We start from the raw sequence: 16,386 nt of genomic DNA on the forward strand, positions 1-16,386 counted from the left end.
TCCCGACCTAGAATTGGCAACCCTAACACAATTCCCAATTCTGCCATGGGAAATTGCTGGAGAAGATTTGAGGGAAGGCTGGGGAGAGCAGGGTTTGGGAAGGGGAGAAGCTTCACTGGGCGTTAATACTACAGCCTCCAAAGCAGCCGTTGTCTCCAGGGCAACTCAACTCTGTAATGTGGAGATAAAATGTATTTCCAGAGATCTCCAGGCACCACCTGGAGGCTGGCAAGTAGAGTTAAAAACATCCAGGTAGTGGCTGGAGACCTTTCGCTAGTACAACTTTTAAAAAAAAAATAATATTATTGGGTTATACATTATATTTAAATCCATACTATGTTGTACATTCCCCCCCCCCCAACATTTTCACACCAAAATCTTTAACCAGGAGCACAAGTTTCTAAATTTCTTAGTTATATTAGGGTTGACTTCCTCGCATTTTATCCAGTTCAAGTACAGAGACCACTTGTCCTTTATTTCCCTTATTTTACTATCCCACGGTGAATATTTAGCCAATCTTTTGCTAGTACAACTGATCTCCAGATGACAGGGATCAGTTCCCCTGGAGAAAATGGCCACTTTGGAGGAGGAGGAGGAGGAGGAGGAGGAGGAGGAGGAAGAAGAAGAGTTGGTTTTTATATGCCACCTTTCTCTACTATTTAAGGAAGAATTAAATTGGCTTACAATCACCTTCCCTTCCCCTCCCCACAACAGACACCCTGGGAGGTAGGTGAGGCTGAGAGAGCGTGACTAGCCCAAGGTCACCCAGCTGGCTTCATGTGTAGGTGAACAAATCCAGCCTCCGCCGCTCATGTGGAGGAGTGGGGAATCAAACCTTGGCTAGACATTTCCCCAGTGCTGGGGGCCTTCCAATGGGCATAATGAAGCCTAGTGTGGTTAGACCTCTCTGCCAGTGGCCAAAGTATACCGTATTCTGGCATTTCGATCGAGCGGAATGAAACGCATTTGCTCTGAGCCAAAAATATTTGGAGGGGATTCAGTGGTTGCATCTGCTTATCTGTTCTGCATGTGAGTCTCTTTCCAGTTTCAGGCACAAATATTACATTAGCCCGAGAGAATGTGTTGAGCTGATCCAGGAATCGTTTTTGGGCATAACAGTAGAGGCGAGCAGGCCATAGGCAGACAAAGTTGCTGTTTTGTCAAATTAGGAATGACATTGTATGAATCTACGCGATTATGTCTTTTAAAAAACACATTAGTTCTAAACAGCCTTGGCGATAACTACACTTTGCTGGTGATTTGCCCAGAAGGGCTGTGAAGAGAAATATAAACTGTATGGCAAACAAGCCCACAGGAAATGCAAATATTATTATTAAGGCTGTTGACATGGGGTTGAAATGTGTTATTAAATCTCTAGTTTTGACTCCAGGGCGGCACTTCATCTCTTGGTTATTTAGTCTGCAAAGATTAGTGTCTAGCGCACCGAGAAGTGGTTGTCACCTAAATAATCCAAAGTGTTATTATGGCAACTGGTTTGTCTCTTAGTGCGCCATCACGGGTTACCAGCACATAACAGGGGTTATGGCTGACAGAGTGGCATGTATCTGGACCTTCAGTCTTTAGGAATTAGTCAAGCTCGATAAATATATTAAAGTCGACAGAATCCAAAACAAAAAAGGTCTCTAGGACTTCCAGCCACTGTGGTGCTAACACAAAAGTTTCTCCCACTTTGGGAACAAGCATCTAGCGTGTTGTAAAGTTTCTCCCAAGCTTGACTTAAAAAGCAGGGACAAGAAGAAGAAGAAGAAGAAGAAGAAGAAGAAGAAGAAGAGTAGGAGTAGGAGGAGTTGGTTTTTATATACTGACTTTCTCTACCACTTAAGGAAGAATCAAACAGGCTTACAATCACCTTCCTTTCCCCTCCCCACAACAGACACCCTGTAAGGTAGGTGGGGCTGAGAGAGCTGTGACTCGCCCAAGATCACCCAGATGGCTTCATGTGTAGGAGTGGGGAAACCAACGCGGTTCACCAAATTAGGCTCCACAGCTCATGTGGAGGAGTGGGGAATCGAACCCGGTTCTCCGGATCAGACTCCACCGTTCCAAACCACCGCTCCTAACAGCTGCACCACGCTGGCTCCACAGGGGGCTGTGCCGACAGGTTCATCTAAGGGGCTTCAGCAATGGTATTAGATCAGGGGCCCCCAACATGGTGCCTGCAGACACTTTTCTTGGTGCCCTCCACGTATTTTTAGAAAGTAGGTGGGGCTAGGTGGGGTGGGCGCCCAGCAAAGCTTCTGATTGACTGTGCAGATTGAAAGGCATCCTGTTAAACAGAGCTTCTGTCTGGATGTTGAAGAGTTACTATCATAGTTATATATAACCTCGCTCCCTGTCATTTTCTGGTTGGCTCCGCCTCCTGCGGCAGCCATTTTGTGGTCACGCCCACTGCCCTGTATCAGAACTCCAAAGCTGCCTGCAGGCTCAGAAAAGTTGGGGACCCCTGCTTTGGACCCTTACTCGTTCCATCATAGAATCATAGAGTTGGAGGGGGCCATCCAGGCATTTGTTCCAACCCCTGCTCAATGCAGGATCAGCCTAGACTATAGCATCCCTGACAAGTGTTTGTCCAGCCTCTGCTTAAAGACAGCCAGTGAGGGGGAGCTCACCACCTCCCCAGGTAGCTGATCCCATTGTCGAACAACTCTTTCTGTAAAAAAATGTTTTCCTAATATCCAGCCGGTACCTTTCCATCCGCAATTTAAACCCATTATTGCGAGTCCTGACCTCTGCTGCCAACAGGAACAGCTCTCTGCCCTCCTCTATGGGACAGCCCTTCAAATACTTAAAGAGAGCAGTCATGTCCCCACCCCACCCAACCTCCTCTTCTCCAGACTAAACATTCCCAACAACCTCAGCTTTTCCTCATAGGGCTTGGTCTCCAGATCATCCTCCAGATCATCCTCGTCACTCTCCTCTACACCAACTCGATTCTGTCCACATCTTTTTGAAGTGAGGCCTCCAGAACTGCACACAGTATTCCAGGTGTGGCCTGACCAGCACAGTGTACAGCAGAATGATTACATCTTGCGATTTGGAGAGTATGCCTCTGTTGATGCACCCCAAGATCGCATTAGCTGTTTTTGTCGCTGCATCACACTGGCTGCTCATATTTATCTCATGGTAACTTGCCTGCAGAATGAGCTCGTCTGCAGGCTGCTGAGCTCCCGTGCCACCACTGCAGATGGCCAGAAGGTGGCATTACAAGTACCAGCTCGATATAAGTAGGAGTCCAATACATGGGCCCTTCACGGCTGCCAAGTCCGGCTTGGCTCCTGAGCAATCAATTGCCCAGGCAGAGATAGAAAATGCCTGCCTTCCTCAGCATCCTCAAGGAGAAGAGCTTGCAGCTGCCAAATCCAAATTTGTGTATGCAATTGCAGTGGCAGCTGGGAGTTTGGTGACTATCTGAGCTTCATGTGCAGAATCCATGCCCACTAATGAGCAATGAGGTTCTATCTTGATTCATGAGATATAGATGGTACCGCTGTATTGTGGAACGCAAGTGAAAGATCTTCTCCACCTGTTATGATGGAGTGTCAATGACCTTCTGCCTCCTTTCTTTTAGAATTTGCACTTTGGGGGAAATTGCTTAGAAGTCTTAGTCAGTGATGCATGATGGACGGCATGAATAGGGGTGTGCCAGGCATGCAAAAGCGGGCACGGAAGAGTTATTTGGAATCTTTAAGCGAGCACTGTCTGTCCTTATCTGCATCACAGTGCATTCTTATTTTTCTTGCTTCTTTAAATGCATTCTTTAAATACAGTGTATCTCCCTGCAGAGTTAAACGGATGGTTTTTATGCTGGACTTAAACTTGTGTTCCATTGAATTGACCACTAGAGGGAGCAAAACACATGTGGAACTGAACACCCTCCCTCCCGAAGAAACAAGAACTTAGAAGGGAGGAAAATAAGAATGCGGAAAAGCCCTTAGACCTAACCTACTTGATCCATTGGTTGCAATGACACTTAAACTCCAAGACATGTTTTGCAACAGGTTGGGGTTCTCCTGCCCCAATTTGTGTTCCCATGGCAAGATGGCAGCAGCGGGAAACTTAATTCTTTAGTGCCGCAGAGCCTGGTTTGGATTGGGACTACAGCGAAAGGTGGGAGAGTGGGTGCTTTTTCCCCAATTTGAGGACAGCATATACATTATTCATTATGCAGGCCCCACCTCCTGTAGGGTTGCCAGCTCCGGGTTGGAAAATACCTGGAGATTTTGGGGATGGAGCCTGAGGAGGGCGGGGTTTGGAGAGGGGAGGGACTTCAATGACATAGAGTCCAATTGCCAAAGCAGCCATTTTCTCCAGGTGAACTGATCTCTATCGGCTGGAAATCTTTCGTAATAGCGGGAGATCTCCAGCCACCACCTGGAGGTTGGCAACCCTATGGGCAGGTAACCCCCCTGGGCTATTTTGAGGTGTTTGGACCTTAGTCCTGACGTACCACAGCAGTGTTGAAACCCTCACTGTTCAGCTCCCAAAGATGGAAACAGCAACGAAGAGCCCCGCGCTTTTAAAACGACCGTTTTATTATAGATTTACATTTTCAAGGAAAATAAAGTCAGCTATGCCAAACCGCTGAAGAATATTGTTCAGTTAAAAGCCTCTATATTTTACAAACATTGTTTCTTTGTTAAAGATACGTGATTAGCTTGAGCCGTCTTTTTTTTTTTTTTTTTTAAGCCATCATATCCATCTGGTAGGACCCCTTTGGATCTTTCCCCTCACCCATGCAAAGTAGTGCCACGGTGGTATGCAAAAAACTATCCCCGCCCTCCAAGGGAAACAAGAAAAGAAAAGATAAATGAGAATTGGAAATAATAATTGCTAGAACAAAATATAGATAATAGGGGCCGAAGTCATTTTCTTTTTGGCTGCCTTCCGCCAATTCGTACACTGCCAGTTCACTGAAAAAAATGGTTTTCTTTGCTCAGAATGGAGTCAAACATTGAGCAGGGGGCCCCCGTGGTACAGTCTGTGCCACTTCAGATAAGCCCGTGGGGTCTTTTTGTTGGAAAAAGAAATCCCTCGTGCCATAGTTATTTACAGTGCTAGCATGTATATTTAAAAAGCTATCTGAGAAGCATTCTCCCTGATATTCTCAATTTCTACGTGCAGGGAGAGAAGCATTCTCCCTGATATTCTCGATTTCTACGTACAGGGAGATTTGAACATGTAGAGACATCCCAAAACACAGTCCCTACATATCTGGCATGACTAGAGCCTGCTGCTCAGCATTTGACATCTGTTCTCAGCCTGCGATTTACAAAGCAGTTTGCACACGTATCAGTTTAATAACAGTTCTCAGGGTACAAGTAGCATGACAACTTCCGACTTCATTCATCCTCACAACAATCCTGTGAGGTAGGTTAGAATAAGAGAGGAGAGAGAGAGAGATTAACCAAGGGCTAACCTTTGTGGACGAGTAAGGATGTGAACTTGGGCCTTCCTTAACTCGGCCAAAAACAGCTGTATCACACCCGATGCTATCTGAATCAAACGAGGCTGCAAATTAGGGTGGCAAACTCTGGGTTGGGAAATTGCTAGAGATTTGGGGAGGAGCCTGAGTAGGGTTGCCAGGTCCCTGTTCGCCACCGGCGAGAGGTTTCTGGGGCGGAGCTTGAAGAGGGCAGTGTTTGGGGAGGGGAGGGACTTCAATGCCGTAGAGTCCAATTGCCAAAGCGGCCATTTTTCTCCAGGTGAACTGATCTCTGTTGGCTGGAGATCAGTTGTAATAGTGGGAGATCAGCTAGTCCCTGGAGGCTGGCCACCCTAGCCTAAATTCATCACAACCGCTTCAAAGTTGGGCACCAATTTAGCCAGTCATTGGGCAAAAGTGACTGGTAATTTTGTTGTTTGCTTGTTTGTTTTTGCTGGTCAGTGACCATATTAATAAATTATATATTATGAGTGACTGGTAATATTAATTAAAGTGAGCGGCCATTTTCTCCAGGGGAACTGATCTCTATCGGCTGGAGATCAGTTGTAATAATGGGAGATCTCCAGCTAGTACCGGTAGGTTGGCAACCCTAAAAATTTAGTAGTGGTGGGAAAACATACCTAGGGAAAGTGGGCCAAAGTCTGAGCACTGCTATAGAAAATGCCTTCTTCTTGGTAGCTTTAGATGACATTCCCTTTAATGGGAGTAGTTCCCCCGTGGCATATTCTGGACCTAGGCCATGCTGGTTATTCTAGCCTCCCAATTACTCCTCCAATGTACCTTAACATAAAGGGTTCATTTTCTTTATCTTTTTAAAGCCATATTTGGTTCCACACTAAGCCGCATTTTGCTCTAGAGCTATAGGTAGCAAACCAGGGCCATAAGTGAATAAGTAGCTTGGCTCTGCTCCCAAAGTTGCCAGAAATAATTGAGGGCCCTCCTTTAGGTCCCTCCCTGACCTCTTTCCCAGCCTTGCCTAAGAAAGATTTTTTTAAAAAGTTAGAGTTGGTAGTCCTGCAGGTGGGCCTTATTTTTGAGCACACATGCATAAAACTGGGCTGTGTCCCATTTGCACACTGACGGACCAAAAGCTGTTTTTTTTTTTTTTTTTTTTTTTAAAGATGCATCTACAGTAGGGATACCGTTTGCTTGTTTTCAGCGGGCAAACACCTGAAGAAACACCTGTTCCCCGATTAGGGTTGCCAGGTCCCTCTTCGCCACCGGCGGGAGGTTTGGGGATCAGAGCATGAGGAGGGCAGGGTTTGGGGAGGGACTTCAATGCCATACAGTCCAATTGCCAAACCAGCCATTTTCTCCAGGGGAACTGATCTCTATTGGCTGGAGATCAGTTGTAATAGCGGGAGATCTCCAGCTAGTACCTGGAGGTCGGCAACCCTTTCCCTGGCAATGCTGAGTGGTACGAAAAATGTGTGGGGTGGGGAGGCATTGTTGATGCGTCGATGGCATTTCCAGCTAAAACCTGGAAGTGATGTTGCTGATGCGCTACAATTTTGCCAGTCTTGGAGATCAGTAAAATCCTAAAGCATTGGCGACATCACTTCCGGGTTTTAGCTGGAAGTGACATCGATTTTTCAACAATGTCCTTTTCCTCATGCCCTGCACCCCTGGAGTCTCCCAGGGGTTCTGGGCACGCCCCTGTGCAACCCTACACACTGCCTCCTGATTGGTGGGATAGGACAGGCATATGCTAATCAGCTGGCCATGTGCAGATTTAAGGGCCTTTGATTCCTACGCAGCAGACGCAGACGGCATCAGCAGCCAGAGGGTGAGAAGCCGGAGAGGAGAGGGTGAAAGACACGGCTGCATTTTTGCACGCAGATTTGAGCCAGGATAATTCTCCGTGGGAATTTGTTTCCTCCCCTAATCTGATTCAGCCCTTGTGGTGGGGGGATGGGGGGGGGATCCAGCCTTCCAGCAGCACAAAATCAGCTGAAGGGTCTGAGCAGCAACTTCTGCTGACAACGCAGAGGAAAGATGCAGAGGCAAAATCCCTGGAGGCGCAGCACACCCGAAGAAAAGGCCAGAAGGGGCAGTCCTGTAGATGGGATAAAACTGCAGGGGACTCAGGTCTGAACTGGAGCTTGGCAAAGCCAGCCCGCGTCACGACTGGCAGCCACATCGCACGTTCAGCAGACAGGCTGATTCAGCAGAGCTTGCAGTTCCAGAACGGGTGTAGAGTTTCCTTGCTTTCTTTTCCTTTTGCCTTCTGCTTAGAGGCGAGGCAGACAGGAAACCACTGAGCTGGATCCTAAACACAACGCACAGGACAACGGTGTCCAAACAGACCAGCCTGAACTCCTTGTCCTTATTAATTGAGGATGTTGAAGATCTAGTTATTTACTTCACTGACACCCCACGTTCCTCCCCAGTGGGGAACCCAAAGGGGCTTACAACATTCTCCCTTTCTTCATTTTATCCTCCCAACAACCCTGTGAAGTGGGTTAGGCTGAGAGTATATAACTGACCCCATTCACGTTCTTTTTGCCGTCAAGTCACAGCTGACTACTGGAGACCCCGGTGGGGTTTTCAAGGCAAGAGACGTTCAGAGGGGGTTTGCCATTGCCTGCCTCTGCGTCACGCCCCAGGTATTCCTAGGAGATCTCCCATCCAAATACTTGCCAGGGTTGAGGCAGAGAGGTTGTGACTGGCCCAAGAGCCAGCGTAAGAGAGGTGGTTTGGAGAAGTGGACTGCGATCTGGAGAACCAGGTTTGATTCCCCACTCCTCCACAGGAGCAGCAGATGCTAATCTGGTGAAGCGGATGGGTTTCCCCGGCCCAACCAAGTGACACTGATGTCATATCCGGCCCTTGTAACCAATCAGTTTGCCACCCCTGCTCTACAGCATTAGACCCTGCTGAGGTCCCACCCCTCCCCCAAACCCTACCCTCCCAAGGCTCCATCCCCAAATCTACAGGAATTTTCCAACTCAGAGTAGGCAACCCTAGTGTGAATTGATTTTGAAAGATACAATTCGCAGGGTCAACTGGAGGATGAGCATGTGCTCCCGTACCAACCACTGGCTTCACTTCACTTAACCTATGGAGGAGGAACATGGGATAGTTAAACAAGCACAAAGCTTTAACAATCTTGCCGACTGACTACCGCCTAGCCTTGCAATCTCTCTCCGCCCAAGATTAACCTGCTTTACAATAATATTTGGGGGAGGGAAACATATTTAACTGCTGATTTTGGTGAGCATCTTGTTAATCGCTTGCTTGACATGAGTGGTGGAGCTCCGTCTCCGGGTCTTGCCCTGAACCATCTTCCGGCGCCGCACCTCCCGGCAGAGCTCATAAAAGGCCTCCATGATGTTGCCTTCCCCCGTGCAAGCGGAGCATTCGTAAAAGGCGCAAGCGAGTTCGGTGGCCAGCTTTTCCCCTTCTTCGGTGCTGACCTGCCTGGAGTGGTCCAGGTCCGCTTTGTTCCCGACTAGGATCAGAGTGACGTTCTTGGGTTTTTTGACTTCATCCAGCAAGTTCTTAAGGGGGAGGACTTCTTCAAAGCTCCCCCGGTCGGTGATGTCATAAACCAGCACAAAGCCTTCGCCCCATCGCACGTGTCCTTCTCTCTGAATAATGTCTTCCTGTTTGGAAACAGAAAGGACGGAAGCGGGTTTGTGGTGAACAGACAGAAAAAGAGACGTTAAAAGGTTTGTTCTGGCCTGCGGATATTTTTATTCTGATTTAGCAGTGTCATGCTTTGGATAATGCTTGTGACCCTTAAAAGCGGGAGGAAGCTCTCCGGGGCCAAGGTACTAACGAAACAAAGCAATGGAAAACATCATTCTTCTGCATTCTTTTGTGACCAAAATTATCAATAGCTTTCTGGTATTTTCCAGTGTGAACAATGAGAGGCTACAACTGATGCACAAGAAAATGTTTTTAAAAGGAGCATTACTAACTCTCTTTTTTTCATCTTGGGGACTATCGTGGAACAGACCTGCTCTGATCTGCGGGCCCTGTTCCATCCTTCCCTCCGAGGCATCTGGGCACCAGTGGTCATCCGCCTGGCACATGCCATCCACCAGTCTTTCCTCACACCCAGAGGGGCTTTTCTCTCCCTCTGTCCACTCCCCTATTGCCTCTGTCCCTCCCTCTGTATGTGTCCTAGTGGATGGACCTAAGGAAGGCTGTTTAGCTTAAATGTTACAGTGGTTCTAAAAAGTTCCCGTTATCTTGGCGCCTCTGCTCAGGCCTGCGGTTCTGCATGTAGAATCATAGAGTTGGAAGGGACCACCAGGGTCATTTAGTCCAACCCCCTGCACAATGCAGGAAATTCTGAACTACCTCCCCCCACACCCCCAATGACCCATACTTCATGCCCAAAAGATGGCACTGGCTATCGTCAGCAGGCCCTGGGCAAGAGTCTGCCTTGGTGGAATTAGCACGAAAGAGACCCTTCTCCTTATGCCAAGGAGTTCTAATATCTCTGTTTCCCCAGCTACTGGGCAGGTCAGGTCAAATCAAAGAAGCTTTTCCTGAAGTCTCCAGGAAAAGACTTCTCTAGGGGTTTCAACCTCCAAAACTCGGTTCCCTGCCAGATGTCACCTTTCTGAGAGAAGGGGTGTGGGGTGGGGGGGAGGAAGGGGATTTGACTGTTTCATTATATCCAGCCTGACATGCCACTGGCATTTCTAAGGCTTTAGTGGGTGAGGCTGGCGGGCAATTGACTCCCACCCCCCGGCTCCCACCTGTACTCTGCAAAAAGAGAGAGAGAGAGAGAGAGAGAGAGAGAGAGAGAAACTTTTTAAAACTCTAGGCAAAGGCTTTGTTCAGTCCAAACCTCCAAAGAAATGCATTTTTCCCAGAGACCACTTAAAGCACTCTGACATGTTGTGCAGTTATGCGGTGGTTCCCTCCCTTTTCGGTATGGCCCCAACCCCAAAATGAGTAATCAGCTGTTCAGCATATTAGAATATGAATTATACATGCCTGGATCTGGCTTGACCAGGTGGAAGATGGAGAGCATGCAAAGAAAGCAAAAATCACAACGTGGGTTTGGGGGGGAGATTAGCCCATCCTGCACGAATGTTTGCTTTTTATACCTTCAAAATCTCAGCCTAGTCTCTGCATTTGTAAATATTGATAACATATGGAGAGATCTGCAAAGAACTGTGATGGAGGGCAGCAATTCAGAAATTTGCACCCCATCTCTAAAATCCCCCCCCCCCGGATTCTCTTAGGTTTCTGGACACTAAGTAGGGTGATTTCTCCTCCACCTTTCCCTTTTATATATTATTTAGTATATTGTATCCTGCCCTTCTTCCTGGGAACTCACAGTAATTAACATAGTTCTCCTCTCCTCCATTTTATCCTTACAACAACCCTGTGTGGTAGGTTATAAAAGACAATGGGCTGAATAAGTTTCTCATTGCATGAGTTTCACAATGAGTGGGAATTTGAATCTAGGTCCCCCGCAGGCCTCGTCAAACACTCTAACTGAGAAAGCACACTGGCTTTAACTAATATTTAGCTGCTCTTAACATTCTGTGCCACTGGGCCATATTTAGCCCTCATTGGACCATTTTATAGGATTTTAGTTAATTTACAGAGTCATTTTTCCTGGATACACGGGCCATCTCTTGAGACACCTCTGCGTTGTCTGTTGATGACCTGTTTTTCCTGCTTTGGTTGTCATAATGGTGGCCATAAACTTTACTCTTACATATAACGACAGGCTGGGGGACCTTGAGAAATTGCAGTATGTGGGAAGGAGATAATTTGGAAACCCTCAAAATCTCTCCCTTCCAGGATTCTCGAAGTACTCAGGGAGTTGGCTCATTTCTCCTCCCTCTTCTTTTAACTGAATCTCATCAGATCTCAATATTCCTTCCCTTCTGGAGCATGTTTAGTTCTCAACGGACCATTTTTTAATTTTTTAATGTTAACTTTACAAAACCATTTTATACCTATACAGGGAGTCTGTAGGTGGCCCTACTGCGCTGCTTTTACCATCCATAGAGGGGCCATACAGTTCACTCTTACTAAGGGCATTCACACAAGCTGACTAATGCACTTTCAGTCCACTTTAACAATTGTTTGCAAGTGGTTCTTGCCATTTCACACAGTAAAATCCAGCTGCAAAGTGCATTGGAAGTGGATTGAAAGTGGATTATTCAGCATGTGTGAAAGCGCCCTTAGATAGAATAATTAAAATGATTCCATTCCTCTTCTCCATGTTAATTCCGGAACATTGTTGAGAACCTGGAAGAACTCTGTATTGTGGTTTCAATAGCTCCAAATTATCTTTCTTATCTAGGAGATTCAAACATTTAAATAGGCAGTGTGTGTTTTTATGAAGAAGAGAAGAAGAGTTGGTTTTTATATCCCAATTTTCTCTACCTTTAAGGAGTCTCAAACCAGCTTACAATTGCCTTCCCTTCCTCTTGTGAGGTAGGTGGGGCTGAGAGAGTTCTGAGAGAACTGTGACTAGCCCAAGGTCACCCAACATGGTTCTCCAGATTAGAGTCTGCCACTCTTAACCACTACACCCCGCTGTGAGGGAATGATGTGAATTGGCTGGAAAACAGATATGACAAGTGAAATCTCAGAGTTTCCCAAATGCTAACTGTCAGGTTTTGTGTATGTGTGTGTCCTTTCTTCATGCTCATCTGGGTTCCATGTTCTCCAATTCGTTATTTTCTATTAGGTGAAGTTATTAGAACATACTATTCAGAGCTGATATTGTATCGAAATAAACTTGATTGATAGAACATACTATATCATTTTCATAGTGGCTATACATACATGCATCCATATGAGTTATCTGAAAGGTATAGGATACAACAAACAATTGCTCCCTCATGATTTTTCCCACCTTTTCACCCCACTGCATAATTTTTTGAAGTTACGTGTCTACAATCCCACCAATTTAGGAGCCAAAGAAATATGACAAAGATCTTCTTCGGTATGTAAAAGATCTTTTCGTTTAATAAATAAAAATTTGAGGAGAGACAGATTATTATTGGTGTCATTGAGGGAGAAGATGAAAGCTTCCACCCCCTCTTCCCTTTCTGTACATCCCCAGTCTGACTCATAGCTGAAGGTGAAACATATTTTTCACAGAACTGAGAGGGATCTGTGATCTTTATCATTTCAGTTTGGGCCCTCGGAAGACCATTTTTTTTCCGATGATGCAGCGTCTGTCCCCTGACTGTGTGTCCCATCATAAATGTGTTAAGTCTTTGAAGGTACCTCAGGATCCATTTTACAGTTTCTTTCTACAACAGTCTAGCATGGGCCACCCTTCTGGAACTTGTTCACACACTGACTTCTCGGGAGGCCTGTCGCCTGAGAGGAAGAGGTCCAGCATGCTTGCCTTTTGGGGGTTTAAGAGACCAGGCTGTGCTCCTGCTCTTGGGAGAAACAAGCTACTGATGTCTTTTCTCCCAAGGGCCTTCCTGGCTCGTGACCACTTCTCTTTGCTCCTCAAAGAAGACTGCCAGGTATCCAACCTCCTTTGGCCCCACAAGGTGGGCGTTTCCCACTTCCCCATGCTACCGCAGCCCACTGGTACCCCCACAATTTTGTTCTTGTGGGTGTTAGCGGACCACCCCTCTGGGACAACACCGGGGACAAAGTGGGGGTCGGCAGTGGGAATCAGAAATTGGCAGAAATTGCTCCTCCTCCCATTTCCACAAACAGAAATGCCATTCCATCAGACAAACCGCACAGTTGGATACATCCCAGTGTCTAGTATCGTGAACAGAAACACCTGGGAACTTTCCCATGGTGTTAATTGCGCTTGAGTAGTGCCAAAGCTCTGTTGCAAGGATGAGTAGCATGCATACTCACTTGGCCAGCTGTGTCTAGTATTTCCATGGAAACAACTTCGTCGTCTATGGTGGCTTGATGGCGATAAGTAGACTCTTGGAACAAACACGAGGAAAACACGTTAAGACCGCAAAGCGAAACAGCGAGGGTACATCATATTTCTATGTCTTGCCCACTAGTTCTGATGCCCTTTACTACCCACTGTTCCAAGAGAAGAAGTCTACTGGTGAACAGGGTTGGTTTCCCCACTCCTACGCACAAAGTCAGCTGGGAGACCTTGGGCAAGTTACGGTTCTATTAAGAGCTGTCTCAGCCCCACCTCTTTCACAGGGTGTCTGTTGTGGGGAGGGGAAGGGAAGGTGATTGAAAGCCACTTTGAGTCTCCCTTAAGTCGCCATATAAAAACCAACTCTTCTTCTTCTTGTTAGGAAGGAATACAGCGAAACAACCTGTCGAACAGCCATAAATAGGTTGGCAAACAGGCAAACTAATCAACAAAATACCAGCTCCCTGTTCACAATGGTGGATGTTTGAGCATCCCTAATTAGGGCACATCCACTGTGTGTGTGGGTAGGCAACCAATGGACATGCTGAGGTCCACAGGTGACTGCAACTCCACCCCATGCTGGTCCACATTCAGTCGACATGGCAGCTGGTTGTGACAGTTGAGACAATAGGAACTGTGCAGTTCCCCTGACAAGAGTTACAGTGCAACATCAGAGGGAGAGGGGAAATGGAGCAGAAACAAGTTTACCTCAAATTTCTCCTCTGTGAATGAATTTTCTCTGACTATTCGAACATTCACGGAAAACGAATAAAATATTTGCTAGCATAATTCGCTAGCACTCAGCGAGTTATTGGATGGTATTTGAGAGGTGACATGCAGTGGCATTTAGTATGTGGCAACTGATATATATCGTTCTGAGGGAAAGTTTCAAAATTTGAATTTCAGATTTGAAATGTCTTATTCTAAATTCGTTTTTTTTTGGGGGGGGGAATCTTAAGTTTTATTTTGCAAAGTTTTGATGCCGAAAGATAAGAGTCCCGCTTTCGCTTATTTGGCTCTGCTTATACGGGTCTTCTCGTTTTGAGAACGCACTGAACCAAGAGCGCAGGAAAATGTCTTCTTGGGTGTGCCCTGGAGGGTTTTAATGCCTTGGGGGGTTATATAAGGATTCAAGCACCAGCTGGAAACTGAAATCGACAACCTGCAACTGTAGTAATCTTGTTATGATGCAGGATGAACCAGCGCCATCTGCTGGACCACACAGCCCAGGAGTTGGCCAAGCCTCTCATTCTACCTATTAGGACCGGTAACATCATCACAAGATAATAAGGCTTCTTTCTGCCCAAGGACCTCTCCAAGACAACCATCAAGTGTAGCCATGGAGTTAGTCATAAAAGAACAGATGGATTTTTTTAAGGGCTGTCTCATTGCCCAACTTGCTGAAATTATTGCTTCTTCCCCTCACTTATCTCAAGTAGGAGCTCCAAGTAACGGCTTCCTTACGTATGACTGATCTATTTATGGGAGCACTACCAGAGTTGCAAGCCCTCCATGCCTCTGAGTCAAGGGAAATGAACTGGGCCTAGAAACTCAGGCTGCTAATCAATCTTCTTGGTCTTATCTTAACATCTCACTCTTTAAGCAAGATTGATAATGTTTGAACCCCCAGCTTGGCAAAAATACAAAGCTAACTTGCAGATTTATTATCAGGGCTGCAGACACCTCCTTCAAAATCCAAACTCAGTGGTTACAATAGGAATCTTTGTTTGTAGGCTAGGGTTGCCAACCTCCAGGTGGTGGCTGGAGATCTCCTGGAATTACAAGTGGTCTCCAGCCAACAGAGATCAGAGTTGGTTTTTATATGCTGACCTTCTCTACCTTTTAAGGAGAAACAAATCGGCTTACAATCTCCTTACCTTGCTCTCTATGGCATTATACCCTGCTGAAGTCCCTTCCCTCTCCAACCCCCCCTCCCCAGACTCCACCCCCTCCTGAAATCTCCAGGAATTTCCCAACCCAAAGCTGGCAACCTTATTGTAGTTCCATCGCGGATGAACCCCCCGAGGAGGATTCGGGAATGGTGTGGTCAGGTGACCTTATTCTGCTTCATTGGCCACTGGTTCCATAACCATAAGGGGCGGCTGGATTGCTTCCTCTTAGTTATCCAACCTTTCCAAAAAAAGGGTTAAGGGACCTCCAGGTGCAAGTCCCCCGAGGTGGCAGACTTTCAAACCTTTGAATATCCAAGCAGCATTTCAAATATTATATAATGTCATTCAGTAAAAAAAACAATTAAACAGACAAGCAGACAACACCAGAACCAGGGAGGAAGGCCAATAAGAATTATTGGGGGTATACCAAACAAAAACCGAAAGTCTTCACCTACTGGTGAAAGGAACGATAGAGGGAAACAGATGCATCTCCATCTCCCTGGAGAGGGATCATGTGCTGTACAAATATTTATATGCCTTTGTATACTTTCTTGCCATCTCGGCAGCGACTCAGGGTATCTGTTATCTGTGCATAAAACGGAAGTGGGGGAAATGGCTGAGGGTGAAAGGGTTAAATCATCTTCCCACACAGTTTTACCACTGACCCAAATCAGTTCCCCCCCATAGCTGCCACTTCCAATTTTAAAACATAAAGTGGCCTAGACAGATTTACCCACATCACACCTGTTCTTTCACTATCTTCTCTGTGTCCTTGGTAGCTACATTTGACTGGTCATTGGCATAACTTGGGATATTTTTATCAGTGTTGTTATTTTAACGAGTTTGATTCGATTCCACCATATCGGGTTCCAGAAGGCGCTCAAAAGCCATTATTGTGAAATATGTCCAACTCACACTAAATATTTAGATCCATGCCCAAAATCCTTATTTTTCATTAAAAAAAAAAAAAAAACCACCATCGCAAGAAAACTTCAGGCTACAGCATACTGGAATGACCGACTGTACCTTCCTCCCCACCAATTAATTAACCTCTAAACTGCTAGATACACGAAGTCCTTACAAAGATGAAGCGTAGAGATGAAAAGCAGAAAACGGACGGAATAGATTTGTGCGGCACACGGCATCCTGTCTCACACAAAGGCCAACTGGTTCCCCTGGAGGGCTACTGA

The 16,386-nt window shown here is 46.3% G+C and overlaps 1 protein-coding gene across 1 annotated transcript in view; it reads right to left on the reverse strand.

Annotated features, from left to right (window-relative positions):
• Nucleotides 1-8,611: 8,611 nt before the first annotated feature.
• The window catches only part of RERG (RAS like estrogen regulated growth inhibitor), a 105,008-nt gene continuing 97,233 nt past the window's right edge, over nucleotides 8,612-16,386 (reverse strand). The window contains exons 3-4 of the mRNA XM_056847350.1: nucleotides 13,280-13,353; nucleotides 8,612-9,069 (exon numbers count right to left, since the gene is read on the reverse strand). Of these exons, the coding sequence (XP_056703328.1) occupies nucleotides 8,662-9,069; nucleotides 13,280-13,353 (482 nt within the window). The 3' untranslated portion in view covers nucleotides 8,612-8,661. The remainder of the gene's footprint in view (nucleotides 9,070-13,279; nucleotides 13,354-16,386) is intronic.

Source organism: Euleptes europaea, chromosome 3 (assembly GCF_029931775.1).
Source record: "Euleptes europaea isolate rEulEur1 chromosome 3, rEulEur1.hap1, whole genome shotgun sequence".
In the NCBI taxonomy this organism is placed as follows: Eukaryota; Metazoa; Chordata; class Lepidosauria; order Squamata; family Sphaerodactylidae; genus Euleptes; species Euleptes europaea.